Source organism: Penicillium macrosclerotiorum (genome assembly GCF_028827735.1).
Source record: "Penicillium macrosclerotiorum strain IBT 26536 chromosome Unknown utg000009l_segment0_segment0, whole genome shotgun sequence".
NCBI lineage: Eukaryota > Fungi > Ascomycota > Eurotiomycetes > Eurotiales > Aspergillaceae > Penicillium > Penicillium macrosclerotiorum.
Window position 1 is genome coordinate 1,134,011 of NW_026643088.1, and position 26,996 is coordinate 1,161,006.

The 26,996-nt window shown below is 51.5% G+C and overlaps 8 protein-coding genes across 8 annotated transcripts; all 8 read right to left on the reverse strand.

Moving 5' to 3' along the window:
- Window positions 1-661: 661 nt before the first annotated feature.
- On the reverse strand, window positions 662-2,831 carry ace2 (putative C2H2 transcription factor (Swi5); the record flags this gene model as incomplete). The annotated part of the gene is made up of 2 exons (XM_057081284.1): window positions 662-2,145; window positions 2,204-2,831. The coding sequence occupies 2 exons, from the start codon at window positions 2,829-2,831 to the stop codon at window positions 662-664; spliced, it is 2,112 nt and encodes a 703-aa protein (XP_056930121.1).
- Window positions 2,832-3,156: 325 nt separating this feature from the next.
- N7462_009571 (uncharacterized protein) lies at window positions 3,157-3,633 on the reverse strand (the record flags this gene model as incomplete). The annotated part of the gene is made up of 1 exon (XM_057081285.1): window positions 3,157-3,633. The coding sequence occupies one exon, from the start codon at window positions 3,631-3,633 to the stop codon at window positions 3,157-3,159; it is 477 nt and encodes a 158-aa protein (XP_056930122.1).
- Window positions 3,634-4,938: 1,305 nt separating this feature from the next.
- On the reverse strand, window positions 4,939-6,576 carry N7462_009572 (glycoside hydrolase family 18 protein; the record flags this gene model as incomplete). Its single annotated transcript, XM_057081286.1, has 6 exons — window positions 4,939-5,664; window positions 5,740-5,789; window positions 5,861-5,890; window positions 5,954-6,207; window positions 6,296-6,396; window positions 6,535-6,576. 6 exons carry the CDS (start codon window positions 6,574-6,576, stop codon window positions 4,939-4,941), a joined length of 1,203 nt encoding a protein of 400 aa, XP_056930123.1.
- A 3,689-nt stretch (window positions 6,577-10,265) lies between these two features.
- On the reverse strand, window positions 10,266-10,990 carry N7462_009573 (uncharacterized protein; the record flags this gene model as incomplete). Its single annotated transcript, XM_057081287.1, has 3 exons — window positions 10,266-10,557; window positions 10,660-10,891; window positions 10,978-10,990. 3 exons carry the CDS (start codon window positions 10,988-10,990, stop codon window positions 10,266-10,268), a joined length of 537 nt encoding a protein of 178 aa, XP_056930124.1.
- Window positions 10,991-13,802: 2,812 nt separating this feature from the next.
- On the reverse strand, window positions 13,803-15,013 carry prs2 (proteasome core particle subunit alpha 1; the record flags this gene model as incomplete). The annotated part of the gene is made up of 5 exons (XM_057081288.1): window positions 13,803-14,189; window positions 14,374-14,586; window positions 14,646-14,740; window positions 14,855-14,917; window positions 15,007-15,013. The coding sequence occupies 5 exons, from the start codon at window positions 15,011-15,013 to the stop codon at window positions 13,803-13,805; spliced, it is 765 nt and encodes a 254-aa protein (XP_056930125.1).
- Window positions 15,014-15,739: 726 nt separating this feature from the next.
- Window positions 15,740-17,095, reverse strand: N7462_009575 (WKF domain-containing protein; the record flags this gene model as incomplete). Its single annotated transcript, XM_057081289.1, has 1 exon — window positions 15,740-17,095. The coding sequence occupies one exon, from the start codon at window positions 17,093-17,095 to the stop codon at window positions 15,740-15,742; it is 1,356 nt and encodes a 451-aa protein (XP_056930126.1).
- Window positions 17,096-17,501: 406 nt separating this feature from the next.
- N7462_009576 (tubulin gamma complex associated family protein) lies at window positions 17,502-20,601 on the reverse strand (the record flags this gene model as incomplete). Its single annotated transcript, XM_057081290.1, has 2 exons — window positions 17,502-19,351; window positions 19,410-20,601. 2 exons carry the CDS (start codon window positions 20,599-20,601, stop codon window positions 17,502-17,504), a joined length of 3,042 nt encoding a protein of 1,013 aa, XP_056930127.1.
- Window positions 20,602-21,737: 1,136 nt separating this feature from the next.
- atfA (bZIP transcription factor atfA) lies at window positions 21,738-23,761 on the reverse strand (the record flags this gene model as incomplete). Its single annotated transcript, XM_057081291.1, has 3 exons — window positions 21,738-22,044; window positions 22,109-23,162; window positions 23,680-23,761. The coding sequence occupies 3 exons, from the start codon at window positions 23,759-23,761 to the stop codon at window positions 21,738-21,740; spliced, it is 1,443 nt and encodes a 480-aa protein (XP_056930128.1).
- Between the last annotated feature and the right edge of the window lie 3,235 nt (window positions 23,762-26,996).

Sequence of the window (26,996 nt, forward strand, 5' to 3'; positions counted from 1 at the left end):
ATTCAACTCAACGCCTCTAGAGGTAGAAAAGCACACCAGGAGAATATACCCGCAACTAGCTAGCTACAAGAGTTTCCATTGAGAGCCCATGAAATGAAATACAGATGGAATAAGGAAAATAGAGGGGAACATTAAGGGAAAGGGGAAGCAAAGCATTTCCATCAATTCCGCAGGCAGGATGAAGCCACCGAAGAAATAGCATCATGCCCCATATATGGACCTTGGGAACCATACCCCTCCAAAAAAATGGCAGAGAGCAAACAAGAATCAAAAATCGAAAAGTACATAAAGTTGGGGCAACAGGCAGACAAATTGAGGGCAATAAAAAAACTCCCCCAAGTCCCCAAGTTACTCCAGAAAAGATAAACCCCGAAACCCTGGTCAAGGATTGTTGTCATGTGCGCTAAGGTCCGAATGTGCAATAGAAAAAAAAGTCAGGTGCCCACGAGCTAGCCGCCGCCGCAGCCAAGGCGTTCGCCTGGGAAAGAAAGAAAAGAAACTCCCGTGTGTCGTGCGTCGTCAGATTTTACAGGCTCATATCGTGTCATAAAAAGATTGTGTCACGCAGGAAAGCAGAGGAAAGAAGGCAAGTCGCATCGTCCATGCCATGCTTTTGGTTCAGAAAAAGAAGAGCACCGCTGGTCATGCAGGTGTAAGTCGCTCAAGGGTCAACAAGAAACTCGTTGGACAAAGAGTCGATCTGATCCGAGTAAGGGTCGTCGAGAGGATGAAGACCGGAGAAAGTTTTCTCGGGCATGTCATGATAGAACGACGACGTTGGAAAATCGGATGCATCGACGTAAGCGTAGGTATTGGAGAAGCTGGACAGAGCCTGGGTAGTGATAGCGCCGAATTCCTCTTGCACCTGCTCGGAGGGATCTTGGGTCATGAAAAGATCGATCTCAGAACCTACAGATGACTCGGCAAGGGTGGGTGCGGTGTGCGGAGAAGACATGTCGTGAGGAGGAGACAAGGCGGAGTCGCTGTATAGGTATTCCCGAGAAACAGAGTCTGCCACAGCCATGTTGGGGTTGAATTGAGCAATAGCTTGCTCATATCTGGCATGAGCGATTTGGGGGGGGGACAGCGGCGGGAGCATATCATCGTCGAATTGAGAGCTGAATGAGTTACCAGCAGGGTGCGGTGATGACATGTCACCAATGCTCGCACCAGGAGAGGCGGGGGGCGTGAATGACGACATGCTGTGGGATGGAGCGTAGTTGGGGGACGTGAACACGGGGGCTTCTTGAAGAGTTTCCTCGCTCTTAAGGGAGGAAACAAATTCTATCTTCTCGGCGACACGTTGACGAGTACGGGTAGACTTTGTTTGACGAGTTTCCAAGTCAGGACGGTTCTTCTTGGGTGGACGGCCACGTCGGGTGGTCTTCAGGGTGTGGCCATTGTAGCCTCCAATGCACATGTCACGCTGACGGTGACGGGTCAAGGCATCCTGTCGAGCGAAGCTAGCACCGCAACGACAAGCGAAAGGCTTCTTTCCAGTGTGAGTCTTCAGATGACGCTTCAGATCATGGCCTCGGACAAATTTCTTATCGCAAACATCACACTTGTAGGGACGATCGTCGAGGTGGGTCTGAACGTGCGATTTGATGTTTTCTTTACGGCCAAAGCGGGAATTGTCGCAGTCGTGCCATAAACACACCCACTTGCCGTCCTTAGGATCAGGACCCGAAATGTACTTGTTGATCTCGTCATTCGACACCCCCGTCTCTCGAACGGAGGCTTTGACTCGAGCGTCGAGATCTAGGTCATCGAGAGGTTCGGATTCAAAATCAGATCCACACTTCGTGGGAGATGACTCAATGGAAGTTGCACGTGTCTGACGATTGCTATTGCACGGAGTTTCGGACACATCTGACAAGCCACATGAGCCTGGAGAAGGCATTGCGGCTAGCTCGGCAAACGAGGCTGACGGCGATTCGGCGGGGGAGGGCATCTGATGTTTAGCTTGCATTGGACTAGACAGCGGCAGCCCCTGCAGAGAATGGGCTCTCTGCATTTCGGAGCTGACAGGGGTTCGGGGAATGGAGAAACTTTGGGGCTTAGAAGGGGTTTGGTCATTGCTGTACATGGAGAGATCAAAAGACCCCTTCATCGGAGTAGACTCGGGGGTAAGGGGAGAAGTGTCTAGTCAACAAAATTAGATTCCGGAAACTCGAAGAAGAAAGCATTTGGAAGAACTTGCAGGAAAGATAGGGGTTCATCTTGGGAGAAATGGCCTCTGGTTGAACAGAGAGTGGTTGCATCACTCGAGAGTGTCCAGTAATCTGCTCCCTCTGCATCATTGAAAGATTGCGCTCCTGGCGCATACGATGCAGAGCATTCTTCAAGGAAGCGTTGTTATCGGAATTATCACTCGCGGACCTCGAAAGAGCCGGAGCCATTGTATTTACTGGCGAGGTACTGACGGTTGCGGCTGCGTAAAGGCCCTGCAGCTCCTCTTGGCTCCACATCGGTGATGTTTGGTAAGAGAATGACGGTTGAGCAGGCAGCCCTGATGAGATAAAAGCCTGCTCTGCATGTGGCATGTATGATGTGAACTGCTGAACAGCCCGTGGCTGATTAGGAATACCTGCTGATTTTGCGTTAAAGAAGTCTCGAAGCTCCGGTACAGTCTTTTGCACGTTTCGTCGGTCAACGGCGGGAATCTGTTGGCCGTACGAGCCGTAGTCCATAGTCTGTCCGCGGCGATGAGTCCGGCGCGGTGGAATTGCAGACATGGGTTGCGGCATAGTTGTAGCGTCAAAGGGTGCTGGAGTCGAGAGTTGACGACGGTGGTGACCGGGACGTAACGAGGTTGAGTTGGCGGACATCATGGCTACCCAGCCGCTCGGTGTTCACGGCCCTGTCACAGTGTTAGTCTGTGAGCTTCAATCACGAACGCGCGACAACTAAAAAGACAACGAAATAGAAAACGCGGTTGCTAGAGCCTCAAGCAAAGAGCTTCAGCTGTCAACAAGAATGATAGAGGATAGATTCGCAGGGGGATGAGAAGGAATCCAGGTCCTGCACAATTGGACGGCAATAACCACAGGTTCAAGTTCCAGAACTTGAAGGATTGAGGAGAGAAGTAGGAATGAAACTCAATAAGTGTGACAGTCCGGACCTTGAAGCGGGCCAGAAAGCATTGGCGATCTATCAATTGAACCCACGGTTCCCATCAACAAGCCCGCGGGTTGGCATGGCAACGCGCCGTGCCGGGAGTCTGGGAAACCAGCAGGGGCCAGATTTGTGATCGGATGTGACCAACTGTGACGACGGACGGGCCCACTCGTTGCCCACTTGGATCATGCTATATTTCCCTTGAGATCCAGCCCTCTCTACCCTGCTGGTCCGTTGGCCCAAAGATCCCCTGGCTTCATCCTCCTTCCTTGACTGCAAGGGCCGCTCAATCGTCCTGTGAGGAGAGTGGATGTTGCGATGGCCCTGGGCGGAAGACAGGAGCTCCTGGTGTCGTCGCCATGGGGATATCCCTTCGTAGACAATAGTAAACAGCCGATCGGTTGGATCGTGAGCTCTGGGGCCAGTGGTGCCCACTCGACGACGGGCGGAAACGATGTCATTGTGTGCCTTGTTGCCTTGTTGCCTTATCGTCTTGGCCGTCAAATTTTTCATCTTGACACGTGACTTTGACCTCAAGATCTTCTCTCGGCAACGGGTTTTCTATTAGTCCTTTAAGTACGCACTAGCCCTTATGTGGTAATATTGCACCACGTGACCACACAACGATTTTAACCTCCAACCGAGTCCCACCACGCCGAATTTCTTTCAATCTTGCAAGGTTAAGGAAGACAACTTGTCGAGGTCAGTTGAACACCCCCTACACTCTACAATTACGAGAGTTAGCACACCATATTGAGATGCGATACTCATTCTCATTATCAATCCGGCGTTGTCGGCGCGATCTCGCACTCAAAATATATCTTGAGCACCTAAACTAACATGCAGCGTGACAGGCCTTCATCAAGATGCAGATCTTCGTCAAGACCCTCACGGGTAAGACCATTACCCTCGAGGTTGAGTCCTCGGACACCATCGACAATGTCAAGGCCAAGATCCAGGGTATGTACAGGTTTTTCCAGAGCAAATGACCGCCCCCGTCAAGCTCAGTCGCACTAACTTGATTGTGTCCACAACAGACAAGGAGGGCATTCCCCCAGACCAGCAGCGTCTGATCTTCGCCGGCAAGCAGCTCGAGGATGGCCGTACTCTTTCCGACTACAACATTCAGAAGGAGTCCACCCTTCACCTCGTGCTCCGCCTGCGTGGTGGTGGCAAGAAGCGCAAGAAGAAGGTCTACACCACCCCCAAGAAGATCAAGCACAAGCACAAGAAGACCAAGCTCGCGATCCTTAAGTACTACAAGGTTGACGGCGATGGCAAGATCGAGCGTCTCCGCCGCGAGTGCCCCGCCCCCGAGGTATGTACATTTTTTTCATCTCTTGGCAGATGACGCTTTCCCGTATAACGAGCTTCCGGCTGACCCGTTTCCTTCCTTTAGTGCGGTGCTGGTGTCTTCATGGCTGCCATGCACAACCGTCAGTACTGCGGCAAGTGCCACCTCACCTACGTCTTCGACGAGTCCAAGTAAATGGAGGTTGTCGGATCCGTGAGGTTTCTGTCATCGAGTTCGCGCATGGAATATACTAGGCTAGAATACGAACAATGGGAATCTCACGATTGATGCTACGGTTGATGGGCACCTACGTGGACCTTGACTGTGAATTAAAAAAATCACGAAAATTCGGCTCCTGCAATGTTGACTGCCTCTGTAATTTGTAATATCACATAAACGAAAGACTAACGGTAATGGTAGTCTGCATGTGTAGCATGCCACCCCAGCCTGCAGAATAAAATGTGTAAATCATATTCCCGGCTCTGGTACATGCAGTAAATGCATGTATGTGCCTCGCGAGGTCGTTAGTGACCAGGCATCCCGGCCCGCAAATTATCATACTTGCTCTCCGGATAATTGATGGCATTAGCCGTCTGGTCCAACGCACCAATGCCACCGACTCCATCGACAAACGTGCCGATCAGACTCCCATCCGCTGCATTGGCGCCCTTGCCTCCTTTGTCACCGCTACTCTCCCACCACATGCCTCCTCCGAGCTTCCGCTGCTTGATAAACTCTGCCTTCCGCCGGCCGATCTCGACATTGTCATAGCTGATCATGGTGCGTGCACCGCTATCCCAGCTCCACGAAGCTTTCGCTTCGTTATCGACACGCTCTAGGGCGCCGGGACGCGGGAGGGCCTTATAGTCCCAAACGCCGCTCTCCCAACTTCCCTCCCCGACGCCGCTGAAAGGGCGGCCGGGGCCGTCGGTGTTAGTGAACGCGCGTCCGTACAGCGGCATGCCTACTACCATCTTCTCGGGCGGCACACCGCTCACAGAAATGTAGTGCCCCAGCGCCGCGGCGGTCGAGAAGGGGGTTGAAGGCGGATTGGAGGTGGAAGGGAAGATGTTAGCTTGATGGCCAGCGGTTGTGTCCCAGCTACCAGCATAATCGTACGCCATCAGGTTGTAGAAATCCAGAAGCGGTGTCATCTGCGGGATTCTCAGTTTCAGGAAATTGCTGGGTCCGGCAGGACAAGCAATTGTGAGATAGAATTTGCGGCCTGGGCCAGCAGCTTTGTCCAGATGCTTGTTGTCTCCTTGTCAGCCACGGCAACAACGGGTAGATAATATATAAAATATGGATGTCAAGTTAGAACGTACCTGACGGCAAGCCTGGAGCAGTTCAACCAAGTTCTGAGCCTGGTTACCATCTACATAACGCATTAACCACGGTTTCGATATCATAAAGCGATCAATGGCGCTCATGGCAATTCGCACATACTTTGAGGGTATTCCCAATCAATATCGATTCCTTGAGCCATACATCAGTAATGTTTTCTGCAGATAAGCAGCGAGCATAGATTATGGAGCTTACCATCGAATCCTAGATCAAGCACAAGTCGAGTGGCCGTTCTAGCAAAGGTGTCTCGCCCCGCCTCGGTGCTGGCAGGCCCAGCAAAGTTGGCAGAATAAGTCCAGCCACCGATAGACAGCAGAACCTTCAGCTTGCGATTCTGCTTCTTCAAAAGGAAGAGCTGCTTGATACATCCATAGACATTGTTGCCAGTGTCATTCCACGAGTCTGTGGGGTAATGCTTTTCAACATCTGACCAGCTATCGGTCAAGTACCTATAATATAGCGGATGTATGTGTTAACAATATACCATCGCAAGATAAAGGAGAGGCAGAGCCTCAAAAGCCACGGGGTAAAACTCACACCTCTCCAGTCTCCGGGCGCACATTGGCGAATGCATAGAGCACATGGGTCAACTTCTGCGCCGGTAGGTCTTGCGGGTTATAGTTACGCCCATAGATGGCCTAGGAAATCGAGGAGTTAGTGTTCAGCCTCCATCAGCGAAACAACAACATGGGGTGGCAAAAAAAAGGGTCCAGCTCGTGTGATCGTCGAATATATTGAGATTGAGATCAGGGGTAGGGGTAGGCGTCCCAACCTACCCAGTTAACAAAATAAGCGACCGATTTCATTCCAGGCGACATATTGACTGCAGGTGGGGTGGTACAGGAGAAAGAATAATATTGCACTAGAACAGCCACAAGCACCACAAGGGCAGTCAGCAATACAATGGGCCGAGAACGGGAAGCCACAATCGTATATTTTTCAACAGCAGGGTTTCAAAGCTCAGCAACAGCACTCGGTAGGACACACCCTGATCCTGATAAATGGCGGGGTACTTAATGTCGCAGCCTAACTGTTAGTTAATTGGTGTACTTCGCAGTTTATAAATAACCACGCCACCACGTCATTCGGCTACGATTGGTGTGGCTGTGTTGATGTGGCTGGCTCAGGGACTCCCCGTACCTGTGGCTGACGTGGTTGTATACTCCGTATAGAGTAATCAATTCAGCAGCAATAACAGCAATAATAAGCACCAAGAGAGAAGTAATATTAACCACAGCAAATCAGACAAGCGTGCATGAGTTGGTCAATACAATCGACCAACTCCGTCTAGAGCAGAGTTCTTATACCTGATTCTCCAAACTCAAGGAATCGTGCAGCGTGACATCTCCACATGCACAGGGTCTCAGTGCGACTTGAGATATCAAAAGTCATGCCGCTCGCAGATGTTTTGCCATTCCTTGAAATCAAAGTTTTTACTCTGATTGGCCTCCTCTTTCTCATTTTGATAGAAACAGGTAATGCAAAAGGCCTCATCACGCGTGGAAACTCAGAATGCTGGTGCCGATGGCGGAAGGGTCCGGTCGCCTGTACTTTAGTTTTTGGGTTCTCAAGTCAAGACTGGACGTTTGGGTAGTAGCTGGTCATGAGAGCTCGTTTGTCATGTATTTATGGGGTCTTATTTTGCTTGGTTGCACGGGATTATTGGCCAGGTGGTGCCGACAGTGTCAGCCAGTTAAGGGGAAAGAAAGGAAAGAAATAACTGTATGAATATTCTCACGAGTATTGCTACGGTTATTTTGCTCTTCAAGGTTGGCCAGTACAAGCGTTGTTCGGCTTGGGCGATGAGAGGGGTGCTTCGGGCTATATCAGTCGATATGCCTTCCATGTTACCGAGAAACCCTCTCATTCTGGCGCCTCGGTTCCATAATCAAACTCAAAATAAAACTTCAAGGAAAGCTCTGCACATACCTTGTGCCTGATCTTCTCAGACTCTGCACCATCCTAGAATTCAATTTTGGGCAGATGACATGCGCATAATGCCATAGTCATGCTAGAGGACAGGCTACGAAAAGAGCTTATACTTCCCAAAAGTCCTTTCAATCAAGAAAAGCGGAACTATATTTTTGAAGCCAATGAAAGGTTCCCCGAATGTTTCGAGGAGTGAAAGCCCTTGCAATCCTTTGTCGACGAGCAGCATATTCACATTTAGGGGAAAGCCGAGAAAGACTATCTTAGTAGTTCAAAAAGCACAGTATATAGAGATACTCTAGGCTGTCAGAATGCTTGTAGTAGCCCCAGATTGGCTGAGCATGATTCATGTAGATTTCTGAAACGTGATCTCATATGAGGCCCAGAGGCCAAATGACTCAACTGGTTAGATTCTCCCCGGTTTCATATGACGTTATCTACGGTGGAGCCCAATTGGTGTGGGACTCTGTTGAATATATTAAAAAAGAACAATCGATCATCGGGCAGACACGCGAGACATTGACACATGGCCTCGAATTTGACTCCGAGCCAGGAAAATGAAGCAAATGACCCCATTCTAGAGAACAAAAAAGTCCCACAGCAAGCGGCCCTAATACGAATCTCCCCACTGCAACAAGCATATGCTGTATTTACCCCTATGTCCGACCGAAAATGAGACGTATAACCTCAGGCACTCGAGGACAGCTGAAACCCATACTCCACCACCGACTCGCGACGAAGCCACGGGCTAGGAATTCAGCCGAGCAGATGATGTAGTCTCCACATCGTCACTATAAGGTTAAATGAAACCAAGAAGAAAAAATTTTCTTCCTGATTTTCCAGGAGCCCAACGGGTCCAAGAACCAACACCAGCTGAACTCGAGCCGACAGACGCCCGATCTCAGCCCCGATTGGCGCCGGACTGGGCGGGCTAACAGCCTAGTAGCATCTTAGCATCGGCGCAATCGGCGCCCCAGATCCACATGGTCCCCCTTCCGATCACATCCCAAGCCTTCTAAGCCACTCCCAAGAATCCAGTTTACCCTTCCTAGTCCCTCATCTCTCCTTCTCTATCCGACCCCCCGGGCCCCCCAGTCTCGCCAATATCATTCGTCGCGCCAAATTTGGTCGGTATATCCCGCCATTCTGGGATTCTCCTGCCCCCCCTAGGCCGTTATTTTTGTTCCCCCACCCCGGCCCTGTTTACCTCCCCCCACTGCCCCGATCCACTTTGGCACGGCCCATGCAGGCCGAACCTCTCCACCGCGAACTACTCCGTATGCAATGACGCTTTCCACAACAAATCGCTCCAGCTCGGGCGTTCCCACTGGATACCTCAGGCATAGTGGAGTCTGCAGTAGTGCAGAAAAGGTATCCGTCCATTGGGTACGTTGAGTCACTGGACGGCGCACCGGTCGAAAAATTGCTGGATCGAATTATGCATCATCCCGATGAGGGTCCCTGATCCCTTCCTCAGCTGGCATGTCTGCCTCGAGACCCAGGTGTCCGGTTCCCCGTCTGTGCGAGAAGGCCAACAGTTTTTTTTTCTCTTTATTTTTCTTGCTAGTGCTATCGAATCCGTCGATGCGAGAAAACAGAGCATTCGAACGATCCCTAAAACCGGCGCTAGAGCCATAGCTTTCTCGAATCAGCGTTTTGTTTCATGTCTTACCATAATTTGTTTCTAACGTCTTTAACCATTGAGCTTAGTGTTCTCCTTTTCGAGCACAATTAAACGTTTGCTATATTCATCGGTACCTGTAACCTGAAAAGGCGGAGACTATCTGAACAAAGGGTGGAGACTTTAGGATTGGATCTGTTTCCGTTCTAGCCCCACGTATAATGGATGCATTTCCGGTCTATACGGTGTACACCGTCTTCCCATACAGTGGGAAGACCCAGGAGAGAGAAAAAGAGAAAAAACCCCCCCTTTCCCTAAGACCCATGCGTACTTTTTCGGTTTCAAGATGTGGAAATTAGACGTGAATTGTGTAGATATCGTCCCATCTCTCCAGGAGGTTCGGTCTGGTCGTGTCTGTATGATGCAATGCCCGCGAAGTCTTGTACCGCATTCACCAACGCACAATGAAATGCCCAACGCCGGAACAGGCAAAAGCAAAATAGGAATGAAAAACAGAAGGAGCCAAGATAAATAGAATATGAGAATGAAAATATAATATAATAAAGAAGAAAAGAAATAGAGAACAAGCATAGTCCAATAAACACCAAACACATAACAAGAGGGGATATCGTCGCCATGCTCAACAAGTTCAACAAAAACCCAGACTTGCCTTTTTGCCTTCCTTGATTTTTTTTATTTGACTCGGCAAATGAGCTTCTTCTTCATCTTGGCTGAGACTTGCGACCCGCGCAAGTATCAGCCAAATAGAGACAGCAAAAAAGAGCCCGCAGTTCCTCCCACGCAGGCCCCTCCATTAACAAAAGAAAAGAAAAGAAAAAAGGGGGAGCGAAAGTCAGATCGTACAGCCAGATTTTCATAATCGTGTACCATCATAGAGGCCGTTGGAAAAACGAGAAGCCACCAAAAAGCGAGAAGAGTGAAATCGCCGATGTGTTGTTACCGGCCGTTGATCCAACGCCGCATAGCATCTAGCGATGGGTCATCATCAAGCCAATGACCTGCCCGCAGATCGGCGGCTCGAAGATCAGCGACGACGTGCTGGTCGGTGATGCGAACTAGTTCTTGTTGTAGGGTGGCATGGGCAACTTTCAGGGCGGCAGCGTGTTGCGGTGCTGGCCGTTGGCCGCGGAGAGTGCTTGCTCGGCTCATGGCCCATCGACGAGCAGCGGCAGCGCGGAGGTAGATCTTGTGTGCTTGGAAACGACGGGCGCTGCTATCAATGATGACTCTGCAATTGCCAAAATAGAAAGATTAGTCCTCCGTGATGCCAAAAGAGGGGCGATTGGGCGCCCCTGCACGGGGTTCGATTGACGGGAAAATCTATACACACCGTTGTAGCTCAGCTTTCTCGGTCTCTGCGTCGCCTCGGCCGGTGACAGGGCATGGGTGGTAGTTGGCTGATAAAAGGCGCTGGGCGGAGGTATGACAATCGCGAAGAAGGACGAAGCCTTCTTCGTAGTAGTCGTCGGCGGAAGCGTCAGCTTGCTGTTGGGAGATGTGCAGCAGGAGCGTGCGGTAGTCATTGAGGAGTTCGGCCACTCGAACGGCGCGAGCTTGATTGACTATAGTCCCGGAGCGGACATATATCAGCATCTCGACCCTGCAAGATGAAATTGAGAGCCATTGAAGGTGGAGGATGAACGCTTACGGCCGTCTGCCATTGCGGATAGTGGAATTATCGTAGGAGCGTAAGGGGCGTGATTATCAACGATCAGTCGTAAAATATTAAAGGCGAAGGGATGGTCGTGGGAATGACATCAATTGAAGACGTGGACAGGAAAGGGAAAACGTCAGAAGCTCGGTGAAGGAGGATCAAAGGAAAAAGAAAAGAAAACAGTGATGATCCGGTTATTCTAACGGTCCGAGAGGGCAGGGAAGGAGGCCTCGGAGATCTTTATAAAGTAAACGGATGGGAAGGAAGTTAAGGAGAGAGCTTTAAGTCCTTTTAGTTTCCCGCTCTTCAGACGCCATACATGACAGCAAACGATTTTTTAAACGGGGGAGCCGTTCTCCGAGAAGAGTAAGAGCCAGGGTTAAAAAAATCAAAAGAAAGAAAATCGTCGAATCACAATCGAAAGCTGCTCAAGATGATGAAGTTGCTGAATAAATAATAATAGAATGGTGGGACTGTGGATACATAGATGAGAGGGGGAGTAGGAAGGAGAAGTGGAGGGATGGGGAGGGCTTGTGTCAATCGGAGACCCAGTAAATAGGAAAATTAAGCCATAAAATGCATAATTAAATCAAATACAAGGGAACCAAAAAAATAAAAAACAGAAAAAATAAAAATCGAGCCATTCAACTAACAATCCTAATCCATCACCCTGAAAAAAAGGAATTATCAGCCCGTGACAGCGGAGACGAACGTCAGGAGGATCATCGGCAGTGCATGGCTGGCTGCACCAATGGGAACCAATGAACGGCCCAGAACCAGGAACCTCGCGGAGAGCACAGCTGGGAGATGCAGTGAGGGTGGATCGGCCCACCGCGATAGTTCCCGAGAAACCGAGCAACTATCATAACGGCAAAGCGAGACGTGATCAGGGCCTATCCCTGTTACTCCGTTACTCCCAAGGGAAGGGATCCAAACGAGTGGAGAGGCGGAATCGGCGACAGAGGGTCTGTGGGTTGGTGATGTTGATGGAGGTCCTCGGTCCTCTCGTTTCTTTTTTGACCCTCTTTTTTTTTCCATTCCTTTTTCCGTTTTTTACCTTTTTTTAACTTTTGTTTTTAGGCAGGTTTGATGATTGGATTTCGTTAGATCGACTAGGATGTTGCCAGCTCCAGCCTTCGTCCACTGACCCGCGGCAGGCCCTTCTATACTCTCCTACTCCGTACTCCGTCCACTAGACCAGACTATACCGGACCGTCTCCTGCATAGTACTGCCCCTGTCGAGCTCGCCCTTTATGCTCTACTCCATTTGCCATAGAACACAATCCGATTGGCAATCGGATGTATCCCTCGCCTCTCGCTTTCTCTTACTACAAGATGAATCCGATTCTGGGGCATCTCCCGAGTTGGAGTCATTCTCCTCCAACCAGGATTGGGTCTCAGGGTGGGGTGGAGTGCGCACTGGCCGGCCGAGATTGAGTTCCAGTACGGTCCATTTTGAACTTCATCGGCCAGAAGAGACTGGGTTGGGCTTGATTGGGTTGATTGGAGCGCGCCCGGCGAACTCCTCAGTGGGGTCGAGCTTTGACAGGGGACAAAAGTACCCATTCACCCATTCTTGTGGCTCGTGGGACCCCTGTCATCCAGTCGTTCAGTCGTCCAGTCATGGTCTGGCTCCGACAAATAGCAGCGCTATTGGACACACAATTCCAGACGTTTTGTTGGGGTTGAAAGGGGGCCCGCCTGCATACGCGAGACCCGGGGTGGCGATGCCTCTGAAACAGCCGAAACAGCCAGCAACGTCCGGCGTCGTCTGTAGCCCAGTGCAGGCGGTTATGCTTGCCCAAGGATGAAGGGGACGGGAGACTAAAAAGACGGACAACGGTTGGCGTGGGCTAGCTCGTGTTATTCCTTGTCGCGAACTGCCAGCTAACCTGCACATCGGTCGGGGGGCAATCGCTGGCGCCCAGGCTTCGGGGTTTCATAGGTTCGTGATGAGATGCACACAGGCCACCATGATATCACACCGAGGTTCGTCTGAGTCGTCTGAGTCTATCATGGCTGGGGGTCATAAACCAGGGGTTCCTCAGCCCTGGTCTGTACCCCATATGCCCTCTGAAGCAAGCCCCGGATTTCTTGAACCTCGTCTGGGCTGGCCCTGCTATCCTGCGACAGAGTCGAGACCTCAGCCACCCTTTTGCTGAGCCACAGGTGTGGCTCTCAGTGGCGCTGGTACATCATAGCTGAACACGCACAGCAACTTCCTCCTTGCCTGCATGTCATGTACGGAGACTGCATCGGGCCATCGCGGTGACGATGTTGTTCACGGCCCGTCCCAGTGTGATTCATCTTGCGGTGCCCGTCAGTGGCAAAAACTGATAATAGACCCACTTCGGGTATGTGTTGTTGCTGCTGAGATCGCGGGTTCGAGAGATGGGAAGACGACGCACGGCGCCAGCCAAGCGCATAGTCAGCGACCAGCGTCCACCGGCATCCACCCTGCACCGGCCCTTGCAAGACCTGAACCGTCATGCATAATGCGCTATGCGGGTGAAACAAAGCCGAAAACCGAAGCCTTGCAGAGTCTAGAGGAATCAAAAACTCTCCAGGTCTTATCAATAATTTCTGAAAAAAAAATTACACCGAATTGTTCATTCACAGATCGTCCACGGATCTTTGCTTTCTAAGAAAATCGAAGAAGGGGGAAGATGAAAAATAGAGAACAAATAGCACATCCGCTCCGCCCTCCTAGAGCCGGCTTGGTCTATCGTGCTCTTCCCCGGTCCCCTCGCCCCAGCGTGCTTCTTCTGGTTTGCCTCCCCGGCCCCATTCACGGCTCAATTCTGCAGGACGTAGCTCCTTTAGTCTTTCTCCGCTATGGCTTGTAGCCGCTCATCAATCTCCTCCTCAGTCAATGCTCGGAACGCCGTAGTAGTACCCTCCTTGCCGTCTGTCTGAGGCCCACCTACAATGCCAATCTCCAGCTCGTGCTTCTTGAAGTCAACGCTCAGTACATTGCTCAGAGCCGTGATGCCGAGCTCTACCACCTCCTCCCAGTTACCGGGAGCCGCATCCTTGTTCTTCAGCTTCTTCTCCAAGTAATTCTGCGCCTCCTGCTGCTTAGGTCCGGAGGCCGTCGCTTTGTACCCGACGTAGTAGCCAGCCGGGTCGCACTTGTAGAGCTGCGGGCCGTTCTCATCGTCCACGGAGATCAGGGTCGTGGCCACACCGAGTGGTCGCATGTATGCCTAAGAGAGCAAGAGGTTATAAGCACAAAGATCGAGGCATTAAGTGGCAGGGAATCCCCATCTACCGTCTAAGCGATGTAAAAACAGAAGGCGGACTAGCAATCTACCCCAAGCTTGCGAGTTGATCTTGGGGTATGATGGCAATCCAAGGGGGATGCGAAGGGGAGAAAGGAAGGATTCTTACTCGTTGTGTGTAGACTTGGTTGATATTTGCCAAACGCTTCGCCAGCACATCGCAGGGCATTTCATATCCGAACTTGTAACGGAACTCAGCAGCCTCACCGCGAGCTCGGTCGACAGAGGCACGGGCATCTGCTATGGAGCCAGTCATCACGCAACCTACGGACGGCGAGATCTTGAAGACATGTGAAACAGAGGATGGGTCGATCAGTTTGTCCTATGTGGGATCAGCATATGGCAGTCCTCGGGGTTCATCGATGCGGAATTTGTCCGTACAGCCACTTTCTTCTGAGAGAGTACTACAGCGCAGTCCTTCCCCCGCACACCAATGGAGGTGATATTGGCAGAAGTGATGGCTTTGAAGGCATACTCTAAGGCGGAGGGGGATGATTAGCGGTCATGATGATCAAAAAGGTGTCAAATCGGCGGTTCGAAGGCCGGTACTCGAGAGTCGGGTCGGGGACGGAGAGATCCAGTGTACATACCGACTTGGTACAGGCGACCCTGGTCGGAGAAGATGGTGATATGTCGGTCGTAGCCCGCGCTTCCTGATGCGGAGAAGATGGAGGTTAGTCGGGGTTGAGGTCATGGGGCTGGGAATGCAGGTTTGCATCAACGTTCGGGGAGGAAATCATACCAGACATGATAGCGAGTTATATGGTCTTTAATCGGAGAAGAAGTGGAACGTGAGGATCGGGAAAAGAAAGAAGGCTTGGAGGACTGATGAGAGGTGGAATTGGTGGTGACGCGTGGGTGCGGTGCCTAAGCTCGAGCTTGAGCTTCAGCACCGCTCACCGCCTTCGTCCGTATTTGAATGGAGGGTATTTGAATGGAGGTTTGGAGCGCTCACTACGTATACCTAGCACTAGAGTAATTAAACAAAGTACAATCCTGTGCATATATTTTACTGATAGCTCTTAGTTGGAATCAAAATCAATACATAGAGACACAGTCTGTGAGAGGAACTTGTTGTAATGGGAAAATGCATAGATCTCATGTATTCCCTCGAAATCCATACAAAGTCACGTCGACAACTTACTGACATATTGTTTTCTTTCAAATAAATACTATCTAAGTTTACACTATAATATATGAAAGGAGTGTCTGGACACAACCTTTGCCTAAACTAAATCTCTAGAGTCAATGATAATAAGAATTTTGCAAGGCGGACGATGCTGTGAATGTGTAGGTACTTAATTTGAATCCGACTTGCAAATGCTAAGAAGAATATTCTTCATATGCCCGCTTTCACAGGAACATTCAAATATGATACATTGTCATTTATGCCATGGTATAAATATGCAATTCTCGAAGACAAAACACCGATAGAAAGAGACTCCAAAACCCAAACGTTTTCACACTTTTCACACTCAGTTGCTGTCACTCTCGCTGCTACTCGAGATCTCGATCTGCGCAGTTCGAACTTTGCGCTTCTGCTTCTTCTTGTTCTTCGACGGAGCAGGGACTTCCTTGGGAGCAGGCTTTATCTTCTGCTTAGGGGCGTTCTTTCTTGACAATGCAGCTTTCTTTGCTGGGACAGAGGCAGCAGCATTACTATCGCTTTCACTGCTGCTCGAAGAATCGCTGCCACTGCTGCTAGTGCTATTATCGCTGCCGCTGCTGCTAGTTGATTCGTCGCTGCTATCTGCCGCCTTGGCCTTGGTCTTGCTAGCCATCACAGCACTCTTTTTAACGGTTGGTTTGTCTTCATCGCTGTCGCTCTCGCTGCTGCTCGAAATAACAACAGCCGTCCGGTTCTTTCGCTTCTTCTGCTTCTGAGCCTCGGCCTTAAGCTCGGCAGACTTCTTCTTCGCGAATTGCTCACGGTTAAACAGCTCCCCTGAAACAGCGAAAAAGACCAATTCAGCGCGGAGTCTCTTCTGGAGGCGCTTCCGATTCTCAGTATCCAGACCCTCTCCTTCACCCGCATGATTCAAATCCTCCCCACCAGCAGGTAGGGATACCCTGAACAAATCCACAGCCTGCTGATATCCATCGCTGTTCTCAACATCTGCATCAGGTTTCAGGACCCCGACCGCACCCTGGCTTAACCGCTGCTTCGCCGCGTCGCCCTTCAGTCCCTGGAGATACGTCAACAACGGTGCGTTATACAGCGCCGGAACGTGCTCGCTCGAGTACAGGTGCTTGAAGAGATTGGTCTCGCGGTTCTTCTGGAACTTCCAGAGCGTACGGTCGTGGTAGTACCGGCTCAGGTATGAGAGGACAGGAGTCTCGTGAACGGGGCCGGCAGAAGAGGATGAAGCCGCACTGCTCTTGCGTTCCTTCTTCTTCTCACGCTTGCGCTTCTTCATTTCCTCGATGGCTTTGTCTTCGGCTTCTTTGGCGGAGTTGTCATCTGTGCCGGTGACAGTGTCGCTGCTATCGTTCGCGTCGGCTTCGTCATCAGCGGGGCTGTCGCTGTCGCTGTCACCGTCGCCGTCTCGGGTCTTGGTTCCCGGGCCGAAGGAGACTCGCTTCTTCTTCTTCTGCTTCGACAGGGACTCGTCCTCGTTGTTGTCAGTGCTGTGCCTCCGCTTCTTCTTCTGGCTCACATCGCCATCGGCGATCTCGCTGGAGGACTTCTTGCGCTTCTTCTTGTCTTTGCTCTCTGCTCCGTTGCTTTTCTCGGTAGATGTAGATTGCTGTATCTCGGCATCGCTCTCTGTAGTATCTTTGGCGTTCTTGCGCTTCGAGCCAAGCTTCTTTTGAACAGAGTCATTGGCCATTGTGGCGGTAATATCAGTTCAGCCCGATGCTTCAATGCGGTAAAGATAGAATGCCGCTTCTGTGGTAAAAAAAAACCAGAGTGTGAAAGTAGTTTTTTTCGAGCTTGGTTGAAGTAAATTTCTCAAGAGCTGTCATCGTGGCCAGGTTGATTGAGGGCGGAGCCGACTTTTTTTTTCTGCCGGGTCACACGTGAGGGCGGATCTGCGATAGGCTTCGACGATCTGGAGATAGTGTAGTACCTCGATCAACCCACTGGAGGAGTCCTTTTCTACTTGTACATTATAGATATATGCCATGAGGGGGTGTGAACTCGTTTCATTATCGTGATATAAGAATTATTTTGACCCTTTCTGACTAGAAAGAATCTCACAACAGAACTACACGGAGCATAAACCACGACTGAAACTACGTTGCGGACGTGTTAGCCTGTACCTGCTCGATGCCAGCCGCACTGCGCTCGCGACGCATTTCGCGCGACATGCTCGACTCCGTGCCTGAGCCGGTATTCGCCGATGCAGCAGCTGCTGCTGCTGCCTTGCGCTTTGCGCGCTCCTTCTCCTTCTCCTTGTCGCGCGAGCTGGAGCCCACTGTACGTCGCCGCCGAGGGTCGTAGACATCGTTAAAGTTCATCATGACGCCGAGGAAGCGCATGTCCAGGTCCGGCTGGTAGGACAGGTCACCTAGGAGACCATTCAGCCGGGAGCGGAACTCGGCACAGAGGTCGCGCAGCCGCACGCGTAACGACGCCAGCATGTTGTCGTCGGCTGCGAGATCATGGGTGGAGAGGGAGAAGGGGGTGTCAATTCCATCGGGCCCGGCACTGGCAGGCCGGATGTCAGGCGTCGAAGCCATGGAAGCACCGGCCCGGCTGTTCGCACGGCGGGGCAGGAGATCGTGGTCTGTGACACCCCAGCGGCCCTGGGCAGTGCGAGTTTCGATTTTGGCGCTGAGTTCCTGGCGACGGGTGAACTCGGCAACTGAGAAGGAATAGAGGCCGTCGACGGCGTCTTTGTAGCCGAGCATAATCTTGAGGATCTGGTGTAACTGGCTGAGGAAGCTTTCTTCGGGCGGCTTGGCAGAGTTGGAGGTAGATGAGCCATAACGGGCACTTGAGGCTGAGCCTAATAGGCCCTTATGTGTAATGGAGTTGAGGTATATAGTGTGCGCTTCGATCAGGTCATCTAGCGTGCAGCCCGGTTTGGAGACCGCCGCTTGGAGCTGGTCCCAGCTGGATTCGATAACCTCGAAAAGGATGTAATACTGGAGCTGGTTGACGAAGTGGATCATTTCTGCAATCACACAGCGCGCCCGCTTCCAGTCTGATCCAACTTTGTCGTCCACGCTTCCCAGGACTCCTCGGGCACCTGTCATACAGCGGCGCCAAGTGCTGCTCAATGCAAATTCGACGCGTTTCACGCGCCACAAGAAATTGAACACTTTCAGGTATTGGGTCGATCCCCAGGGAGTGATGACCACATCAACCGGGGCATCAATCTTGTATTCCAATGTGAAGCAGTCCCAGCCAATCTCGCCGTGGCTTAGTTCAAGCATCCGCGCATCTAGTCGGCGGAGCACATCTGGAGAGTCATACTGCGCATTTGAGGCGCGAATCGCATGCTCCAATTGCGCAGTCAAGGTATGCCGGTACTGTGAGTTTGCCGGGCGATCCAGGTTCGAGGCTAAGGATTCCATGAGTAAAGCGATAAAATCGCCCTGTCCTAATAATAGGTATTTTTTCAGTGCCCGTAAATGGTCGAAAAGTTTGAACTTATCATCCATGAGATGGATCAATCGTTCCATAGTAGTCTTGTATGCCTCATCGATGGAGGTCTCTAGTGTCGCCGTGTCGCCATAGCGTAGCTCCTTTGAGGCTTCTTTTGAATATGCCTCAACCCAGCCCGAATCTCCACAGCCATATCGAATGAAATTGAGAGATTTTCCGATCAAAAACACTTTCTTGGCAAAGTCCTGGGTAATAATAGAAGGTACCATATCATCATCAAGCTTATACTTATCTTCCCATACACTTGTCGCGATGCGCCGTGGGTCAGTACTAGGCCGAAACTCGGGCTCTACAACGAAGAACTCCTTGTACGGATCAGACAGCTCGCCGTCATAGATCCATAATCGAAGCATATCATAGAACGGACGGGTAACGTGAGCAAGGAGCTTTTCCGCAAACGCACAGACAAATGGGTCACCATGAGACGAAGAGAACCCGTGGATTAAGGAGATGAGCTGTCCTCCTTTCTTATCTGTTGAGAAATTAGTATCACAAAAATCGAAGACATTCACCACAAAGACCACACTTACCCCGAGCATCCTCCACAATCAGACTCATCAACCGAAGCGCCATGGTCGCATCTCTCGTCCACACCATGCATCGTTTCAAAGTGACTCCACCCTTTCGGACACCCTGCGGTTGGGTTGCATCTCCAATAGCCATCAGTGCCTGACGAATCTCTCCCTCCAACGTCGCGACCAAGCTAAGATAAGACCGTAGCTCATTTGCAATCGCAGCCCGTAGACTTTGATTCACAAGCCCTCCCTCCGCGCTTTCCACAAAGCCAGCCAACTCCTTGTAAAGCAAGCATGGCTCCGCCAACGAATTCAATAATGAGACGATCGGGGCCGGAAGATTTTGCGGCAGCTTCAAGACAGACGGCGACTGGAATTGTAAATGCTTCGACGAAAGGCCCTGCAGATTAAACGGCAGGTCTCGCAGAAGCCCATGCTCAACACTCTCCGCCATGCGAGCACCGCTTCGAGGCGTCTCTGTCGGCGACGCAGGCTCCTCATTGTCCTCTTCCCCACCAGTATCAAAGTTGCTCGCACGACTCCGCGCCCTCCCCGTAGATCCGCGCTGGAACTGGTCCACGCCGCCGCGCTCCCAATCCCTCCGAAGGGAGCCATGGCGCTCCGGCCGCGCAGACACCGGCCCACGCTGTTGCGATGCGGACGAGCTCACAGCAGGGCCCTCGTCCTCTGAATCTGCGACCGCAGTGCCGCGGCCCAGCATATTCTGCAAATTCCCATCTTCCATCAGGGGACTACGGCTGCGCTCAGGATCCTCGGTTTCGGACAGCTTATAGAGCAGGTAGAGGATGCCCCATTTCTGCGAGAGCACGGGCTGCGTCAGGAGGCGAGTGTACAAGTTCGAGAAGCGCATGACTTTGTCCGGGCTAGCGTTCTCACGCCGCAGCTTGCGCTTGATCAGATCTGGCGCGTTATTCACGGTCTCCGCGGCCATACTGCCACGGCGGCCAGCCGGCGAACCCGGGTCGACTGGGCCTGCAGGAAGCGTGTCAAGGATGCGCCAGGCGCGCTCAAGCTGAGCATGATGGCGTCGTTCTTCGGCGGCGGCGAGGGCGTCTTCATCGTCGGAGTAGTCGGGGTCGTTTTGGACGGCGGCGAGCGGGAGCGCGGGGGTCAACGAGTCGACGAGTTGGGAAAGAGCATCGTCGATGCGGCGCGGGCGTGCAGGCTGGCGGGGTGACATTGACATGATCCTGGCCGTCCGCCGCCGGTCAGGTGCTGTCGAGTTTTTCAAGGTGTGAGGTGGCCTGGCAGGGAGTATTCTTTTTGTTCTGGATTGTCGTTACGGAGGGAGCGTGGTTGAATTTGGGTTGTTGGGCAACGAGACTCGAGAGTCGGGCTGCACGTAAGCTCGGGCTTTTGCACACTAGAAAGAACCGCTGACGTTTGTTGAATATGCGAGAAAGTTATGTATCCGAATTGACTTGAGGGCTGGCACGCCATCATCTGACAGGATCCAGACTCATGGGGTGTGTTCGCCGAGGTGGGTTTCGTGTTTGCGGTGTTTGGGTTGTTTGGCAGGGGAAGCGCGTCTGGGAGCTTATCAACCTTATCGGGCCACATCTATAAATCAACTACGTACCAATCTCTCTTACGGTTGAAACTATGACGAAAGTACGAGCTGATTTAATGCGGAGCAATGATTCGGGTCAATTGCAGAAAGCATCCCTTTCAAGGAAACTAGTCAGACAGGAAAAGAAGAAACAAAAAGCCATCCGTACGCCGCCCTGGAGTCATGTATCACAAAGAAAAAAAAAACAACCCGGATCAGAAACAATTCGACATACCGGCGGGTCCTCCAAGTAATAAACAAGCGAAAAGAAAGGGTGAAGCGATCTCTTGAGATCATCAGGAGAGAACGCACATTAGAAGTCGAAAGAAGGGAGAAGATGGAAAAAAGCGAGGGGGGAAAATACATCAGGAAAAACATGAGCCATTGCAACGCAAACAACCTTGAAGCAGCCATAAAGAATCTCAAAGACGCCGAATTTGACGCGCCTTCCCCCCCCCAAAGACTATAACGAAACTCATCCGTTTCCAGACCACTGGAATCAGCCCGTCCAATTTTTGAGTCGTGTGGATCGTTAACACCTGCCCATGCCAAAGGTTCAGCGCAGCCAGAGCCGAACCAAATAAGAGATGTTTTGGAGGACAAGAAAAAGGGGAATAAAGTGATGCCCTCCAAAACAAGAAAAGAAACCGCTTTATCTAAGCAAAGGAGTATGAACTTTCCCATGCTATGCGGTCAAGTAAGTAAAGACGACATTTCCGGAATGCAAGGCAGCAAGAGGGAGAAGTTTTTCAAATGAAAAAAAGCACTCATACTCATGCTCGGCGCATACCCTGGGCCGGAATAGGTGCGCCAGGCGGCATGCCCATCTGGCCAGGCATGTAACCATGAGGATCAAATCCAGTTGACATGCCATTCATCATAAGAGGACCAAGGCCTTGGGCTTGCGAGACGGGGCAATCCTTATGGGCCAAAAGAAGAGTCTTGAGGTTGACAATCTCCTCTCGAAGCTGAGTAACGGTAGCGGTCAGGGCATCATTCTCGGTGGTAAAGAGCTCCACCTTGGCCTGGAGATTTGCGAGCCACTGCTTCTTCCGTTGACGACACTTGAGAGCCGCCACACTAAATCGGTGTTAGAGGTCAATCTCGATGACAGGGAGAAGAGAATAGGACTATTAAGACATACCGGTTCCGCTCCAGAAAGTTTCGTCGTTTTTCTTCATCGGTCATCTTCTTTGGATCCAGAGCACCCTTTGATAATGCTTCATCTTCCGAATCCATATCCGATGGCGATTCGATGCTGGTTTTCGCTTTCTTGTTCGAGCCCTTGGCCATATCATCCGCCTTGCGCCGGTTATTGGGAGCCAGATTGGTCTTGGGCGCATTTTTTTTGCCCTTGCCCTTGGCTGGCTTTGAGAGCTCTTGGTCCGATCCGTCACCGCTCATCTCCTGGCCGCTATTGCCATTGGTGTTTTGCGACACACGTCGCGCCGCGGCAGCGGCGCGGGTGTCATTCTGCATAGCAGACCCTTGATTCATCTGTTGACCACCTTTAGCCAGCATGAAGAGGCCGTTGGCGGCATCAGCGGCATCATGCTGGGTAAAGTCGGCGGTAGCGGGTTGGCGGCCCTTGGCGTCCATAGCGTTGTTAGGGGCAGGCTGTTCTGGTTCGGTTGCGTTCGAGGTAGGACCGTTCGAATTGTTCTTCTTGGCGGCTAACGCGGTGCGATGGAATTCGATTGTCGACGGGGTTGCGCCACCACTCTGGAGTTGCTGGAGTAAAGCTTGAGAGTTGGGGCTGGGAGCTGGGAACATCGAGCCTCCACCACCAGGGGTCAGACCCGTGCGAAGGGAAGACTCGTTCGGGGTCGGGAAGCCTCTACCAATGCTGTCGAAGTAGTCATTAGAACCGGTTGGGCCAGGAAGCATCGCCGGGCTCAGAGGCCCCGAGCGTAGGGAGTTGGACCAGTTGTATCCGCCGGCTGAATTTGAGCCTGGGAGGGCGGGGGAGGTGAGCGCCGCGACGGGCGGCAGTAAGGATTTTCCGGGGGTCTCGCCCGAGTTCCCACCGAAAGACTGCTCGAATGGATTGGGCTCCAGTGAAAAGGTGTTGTGGATGGAACTGAAGTAGTCGGGAGTATCGCTGGCGGCGTTGGCCCCGGGGCGTGGAGGCGGTGCCAACGAGGTGTTTTCTACGGTCGATTTTTGGTCCTTGGTCTCTGAAGACACGGCCTGCGGGTCTGTCGAGGTCGAGTTAGCATTGCATGCGGCGAGGTCTCAGAAAGCGATGCGACAGCGCAAAAGGTACCAGGACGATAACGACGACCCTTCATAGTCGTCGAAGTGGGAGTGGTGGTGGTTGTGATGTGGAGATAGAGGGAGAGAGCAGGTGGTAGATCGATGACGCCAGATGTGAGATCATCTCAACGGGAGAGGGGCTTGAGTTTAAAGTATCGGCATAACCAGGTGGCGTATTACCAAGCCGAATGGGGGGGGGGTATGGAGAAAGCGCAAGAAGAAGATTCACGGGCATTCATAGGGAACAAGAGGCGAGGACAAAAGTACGGGCACGTAAAAAAAACGAGTTTTCCCAATCTCAATCTTTGCGATCGCAATTGTCCAGGAGAAGAGAGGGGGGATGGTAGGACACTTTAAGGGGGACTTGGAGAGGAGACACAAGACACAAGAGATATCGCAAGATGATAGGGTTCCCGGGTACCAACGCGCGCCATCACAAGACGAGGGACCAGTACGAACCTTCTGTCTGGGGAATCTTCGAGTCCATGGAGGTCAGGGTGTTCGAGAGCGTCGACACACTGGGTGCGACCGCAGCAGACATCACCAGAAGTCAAAAAGAGAGTCGGGATAAGTGGCGAGCGCACAACCAGCGCAAGAGAAAGTGAAGACCCGTCGAGTGGCTTGCAGCAACAGTCCCGAGGGAAGGTGAGAAGGAGAAGAAGTGACGTAGAGGAGGATGACGACAGTTTTTTAGTTTTTTAGGGGAGGAAAACATTAAGTAACACGGAAAGATTACAGATTACGACCGTACACCCCGTACCGCCCGTACCGTCTGAGGGGGGGGCGAAAGGGACAGTCGGTTCCGGTATAGATCGGAACCATTTGGCTGCGCGACTCCGAACGGGCCAGAGAGACACGCGACAGAAGGCGTTATGCCGGTCGCGCCATACTCGATGTACCGCGTACACAGGCGAGGATGGAGGATACCGTTACAGCATCAGCAACCCGATGCCCACGCGAGCAGGAAAGAGTCCTCGGTGCAGAAAACGTCGAGGGATCGTCCGTCCAAATTGCCCCGAACGGACTCTTCGAAGGGGGGGGAAAATAGTATTGAACAGTATTACGTACGGGAAAGCGAGGTCAGAGGGGAAGTCCCAAATGTAACTCGCCCGACGGGGCCTGGGAGTCAACCGAGAGCGGGTTGCTCTGCTCCAGAATCAAATCAGGGAAGCAGGAAATGAGACCAGAAGGGAGGGTGGAATCGCCCGGTGACTGGCCCATCGGCCTTGTATTTTATGAATGGCCGTTTCCTCCAGATTACATATCCATCTTACCAACCCCCTCTGGACTGGAGTTCGCGGTAGGGCCTTCCCGACGTGTCGAGTCTGGAACTTTGGTTGTCCAGCCTTCTCCGCCTGCCTCTGCGATTCTGTATCTGGAAGATCTTTTGAATGTCGTTCTGGTCGGATTTCCTCGGGCATATTTCATCACTGTCCCTCAACCCGGGAAACATGATCCGTTCTTTTTCTTTCTTTTGAACCCGGAGCGATGGGTGGAAAAAAATTCCCACGAAGGGCCCGGGGGCGCCCTCGCATTCGATGTTGAACCTGGAGAGCCAGTGGGGCCCGGTAGCGCGTATCAACCAATCATGAGTATTCAAGTAAGAAGCGCAGACTCAACGCTGACCCCAACCGGTTGGCCACTGGCCCTTCGGAGATGAAAAAAAAAAAAATTTTCACGATGCTCATTCAGAGGATAAATGGATCCCAAAAGGCTCAACATCATACTGAGCCTAAAGATATTTGTGCGCAAAGGGCAACGTGGTACATCGAATTTGCGATGCGCGGCAAGTCGCGAGAGCCGCCTGTCAAGTGTATACAAGCTCGAAGCATGCTCTGGGCGATGGATGATTTCATGATGACGACGACAGGAATGTGTCCCGTCGACCAGGTGGAGTCGAAAAGGGGGACCGATCGGGAGAGCCAATGAGAATGAGATGAAGAGGTTCGGAATGCCACGAATCCCTCGAAACAGTCACTGGGTGCGGTGAGGGACGGGAAAATGACGCAATGCACGTGAGACATGCGGAAGTGACAATACTGCCTGACACGCCATACGATACGCGGGACAGGAACTACCCCCAACCCCCTTAGTCTTATGCGTGGCCTCGGGACCGGCTTGGCCCAGACTTGATGACCAAGGGACTCATAGACTTCATAGCGGAATCTGTCTGTAGGACTCCGGAGATTGATAGATTCGCATCCTACTTTCTTTTGAGAGATCTTATATTAGGAGTCGTTGACTGTTCTCAATAAAGAGCCGTCTCTAAAGCCCCCATCGATTTTCCCAAATAACCGTCGAGTCAGGGGCGATCGTTGTTTTTTGTCCCCCACGGGCAACATCCCAGTCTCCTGGATACAGGACGTTTTCTTCCGTGTCGGTGATTGTATATCATCATTCCTAGTGTTGCTTCAAAATGCCTGAAATCGCTTGCCTTGTTTTATTCCCCCGCTCGAGTGAGTGCTTCAGTGGGAGTCTGATGAAGTACCCCTCGACTCATCAAAGGTATATTTTGATAAAACGCTGCCGGGCATAAAACTGGGAAGCGACAGTAAGGAAAGATAATCGAGAAAAAAAAAATCATACCAAAAAAAACAAACCAAAATATTATATGGCAGGGGTTCCTCCTAAACAAGGGTAGGCGGAGATATATCGACATCCTCCAATCCAATCTATAGACGTCCACTCAAAAGCCAAGGACTGCCAATCCCTCATGGCGTACATGTACCCGTGTACAGTACACGAGTTCACCTAGAGGGCCACACAACCAAGGTGGATCCGCTCTTGAGCTTATTTTAATCTTCATTCCGGAGTCACAGTACCCGGAGCTAGTCTATGTCTTTGGAGGGCCCGCTCCCCCAATCTAAAAACACCGCTTTGCGATGCTCCCAGTTGCTCGGCCAGAAAGAGGGAATCCTATTCATGTGCTCATAATTAGGCATGACTCGGAGTCCGCATTCCCTATTACCGATCTGAATCGTTTTTCGACAATAACATCAATCGCCTTTAACCTTTTCGTGGCCCCAGCGTCCGCCGGTATCGATAAGATGTGGGTGTGTGCTTCCCCGCACTCCTCATAAGTCAAAAGAAAGTGCGATGCCGCTGACAATACATACCAGAAAAATTGTATTCACTCGAAACTTGCCACGCACTTCTCTGGCGACATGCAAGAATTCTATCTTTCATCGAATGAACCAAAGCCCACGGGGTCATCTTGTCACACATATCAGGGGTGTGACTATTTCAATATCCCAGAAGTCTGCATTTTCCGGGGAGCCTGGTATGCCCTGCTCTGCAATGATACCTCGAAGATCAACAGATATATCATACTTCAGCTGATCTATTGGAGGACCGGATTCAAGACCTTCTTAGTCTGAGACAAGGTAGTCAGCCCCTTCTTCTCCGCCCGCCGGGTGCCTCAGAGAAAGCGTGAACAGTTCAGGAGTAGCTATCTTGAAAATTCAACTCCCGAGCGTTGATAAAGATACATTAGGAGATAACACGACCCCTCGAGTAATCTCTGGAAGCAGTGCACCATTTGGACCTCAATAGGGACCAGCTGAAAAGCTGATTCAGTGAGACTTAAGCATAGCACTTGATCACAGAAGAAAAAAAAAAGAGATCTCTCAACAACGCCTCTCCAACCTATTCCCACATAGTACTTCCTAGCTCACCCACGGTAACGAAGTCCCTCACTATCCAAGGCTCGGTCGGCCATCAATTTCGCCCGGACAGTCGCTTTTAGGATCTCTATTTTGAGGTCAAAAATCTTCTCC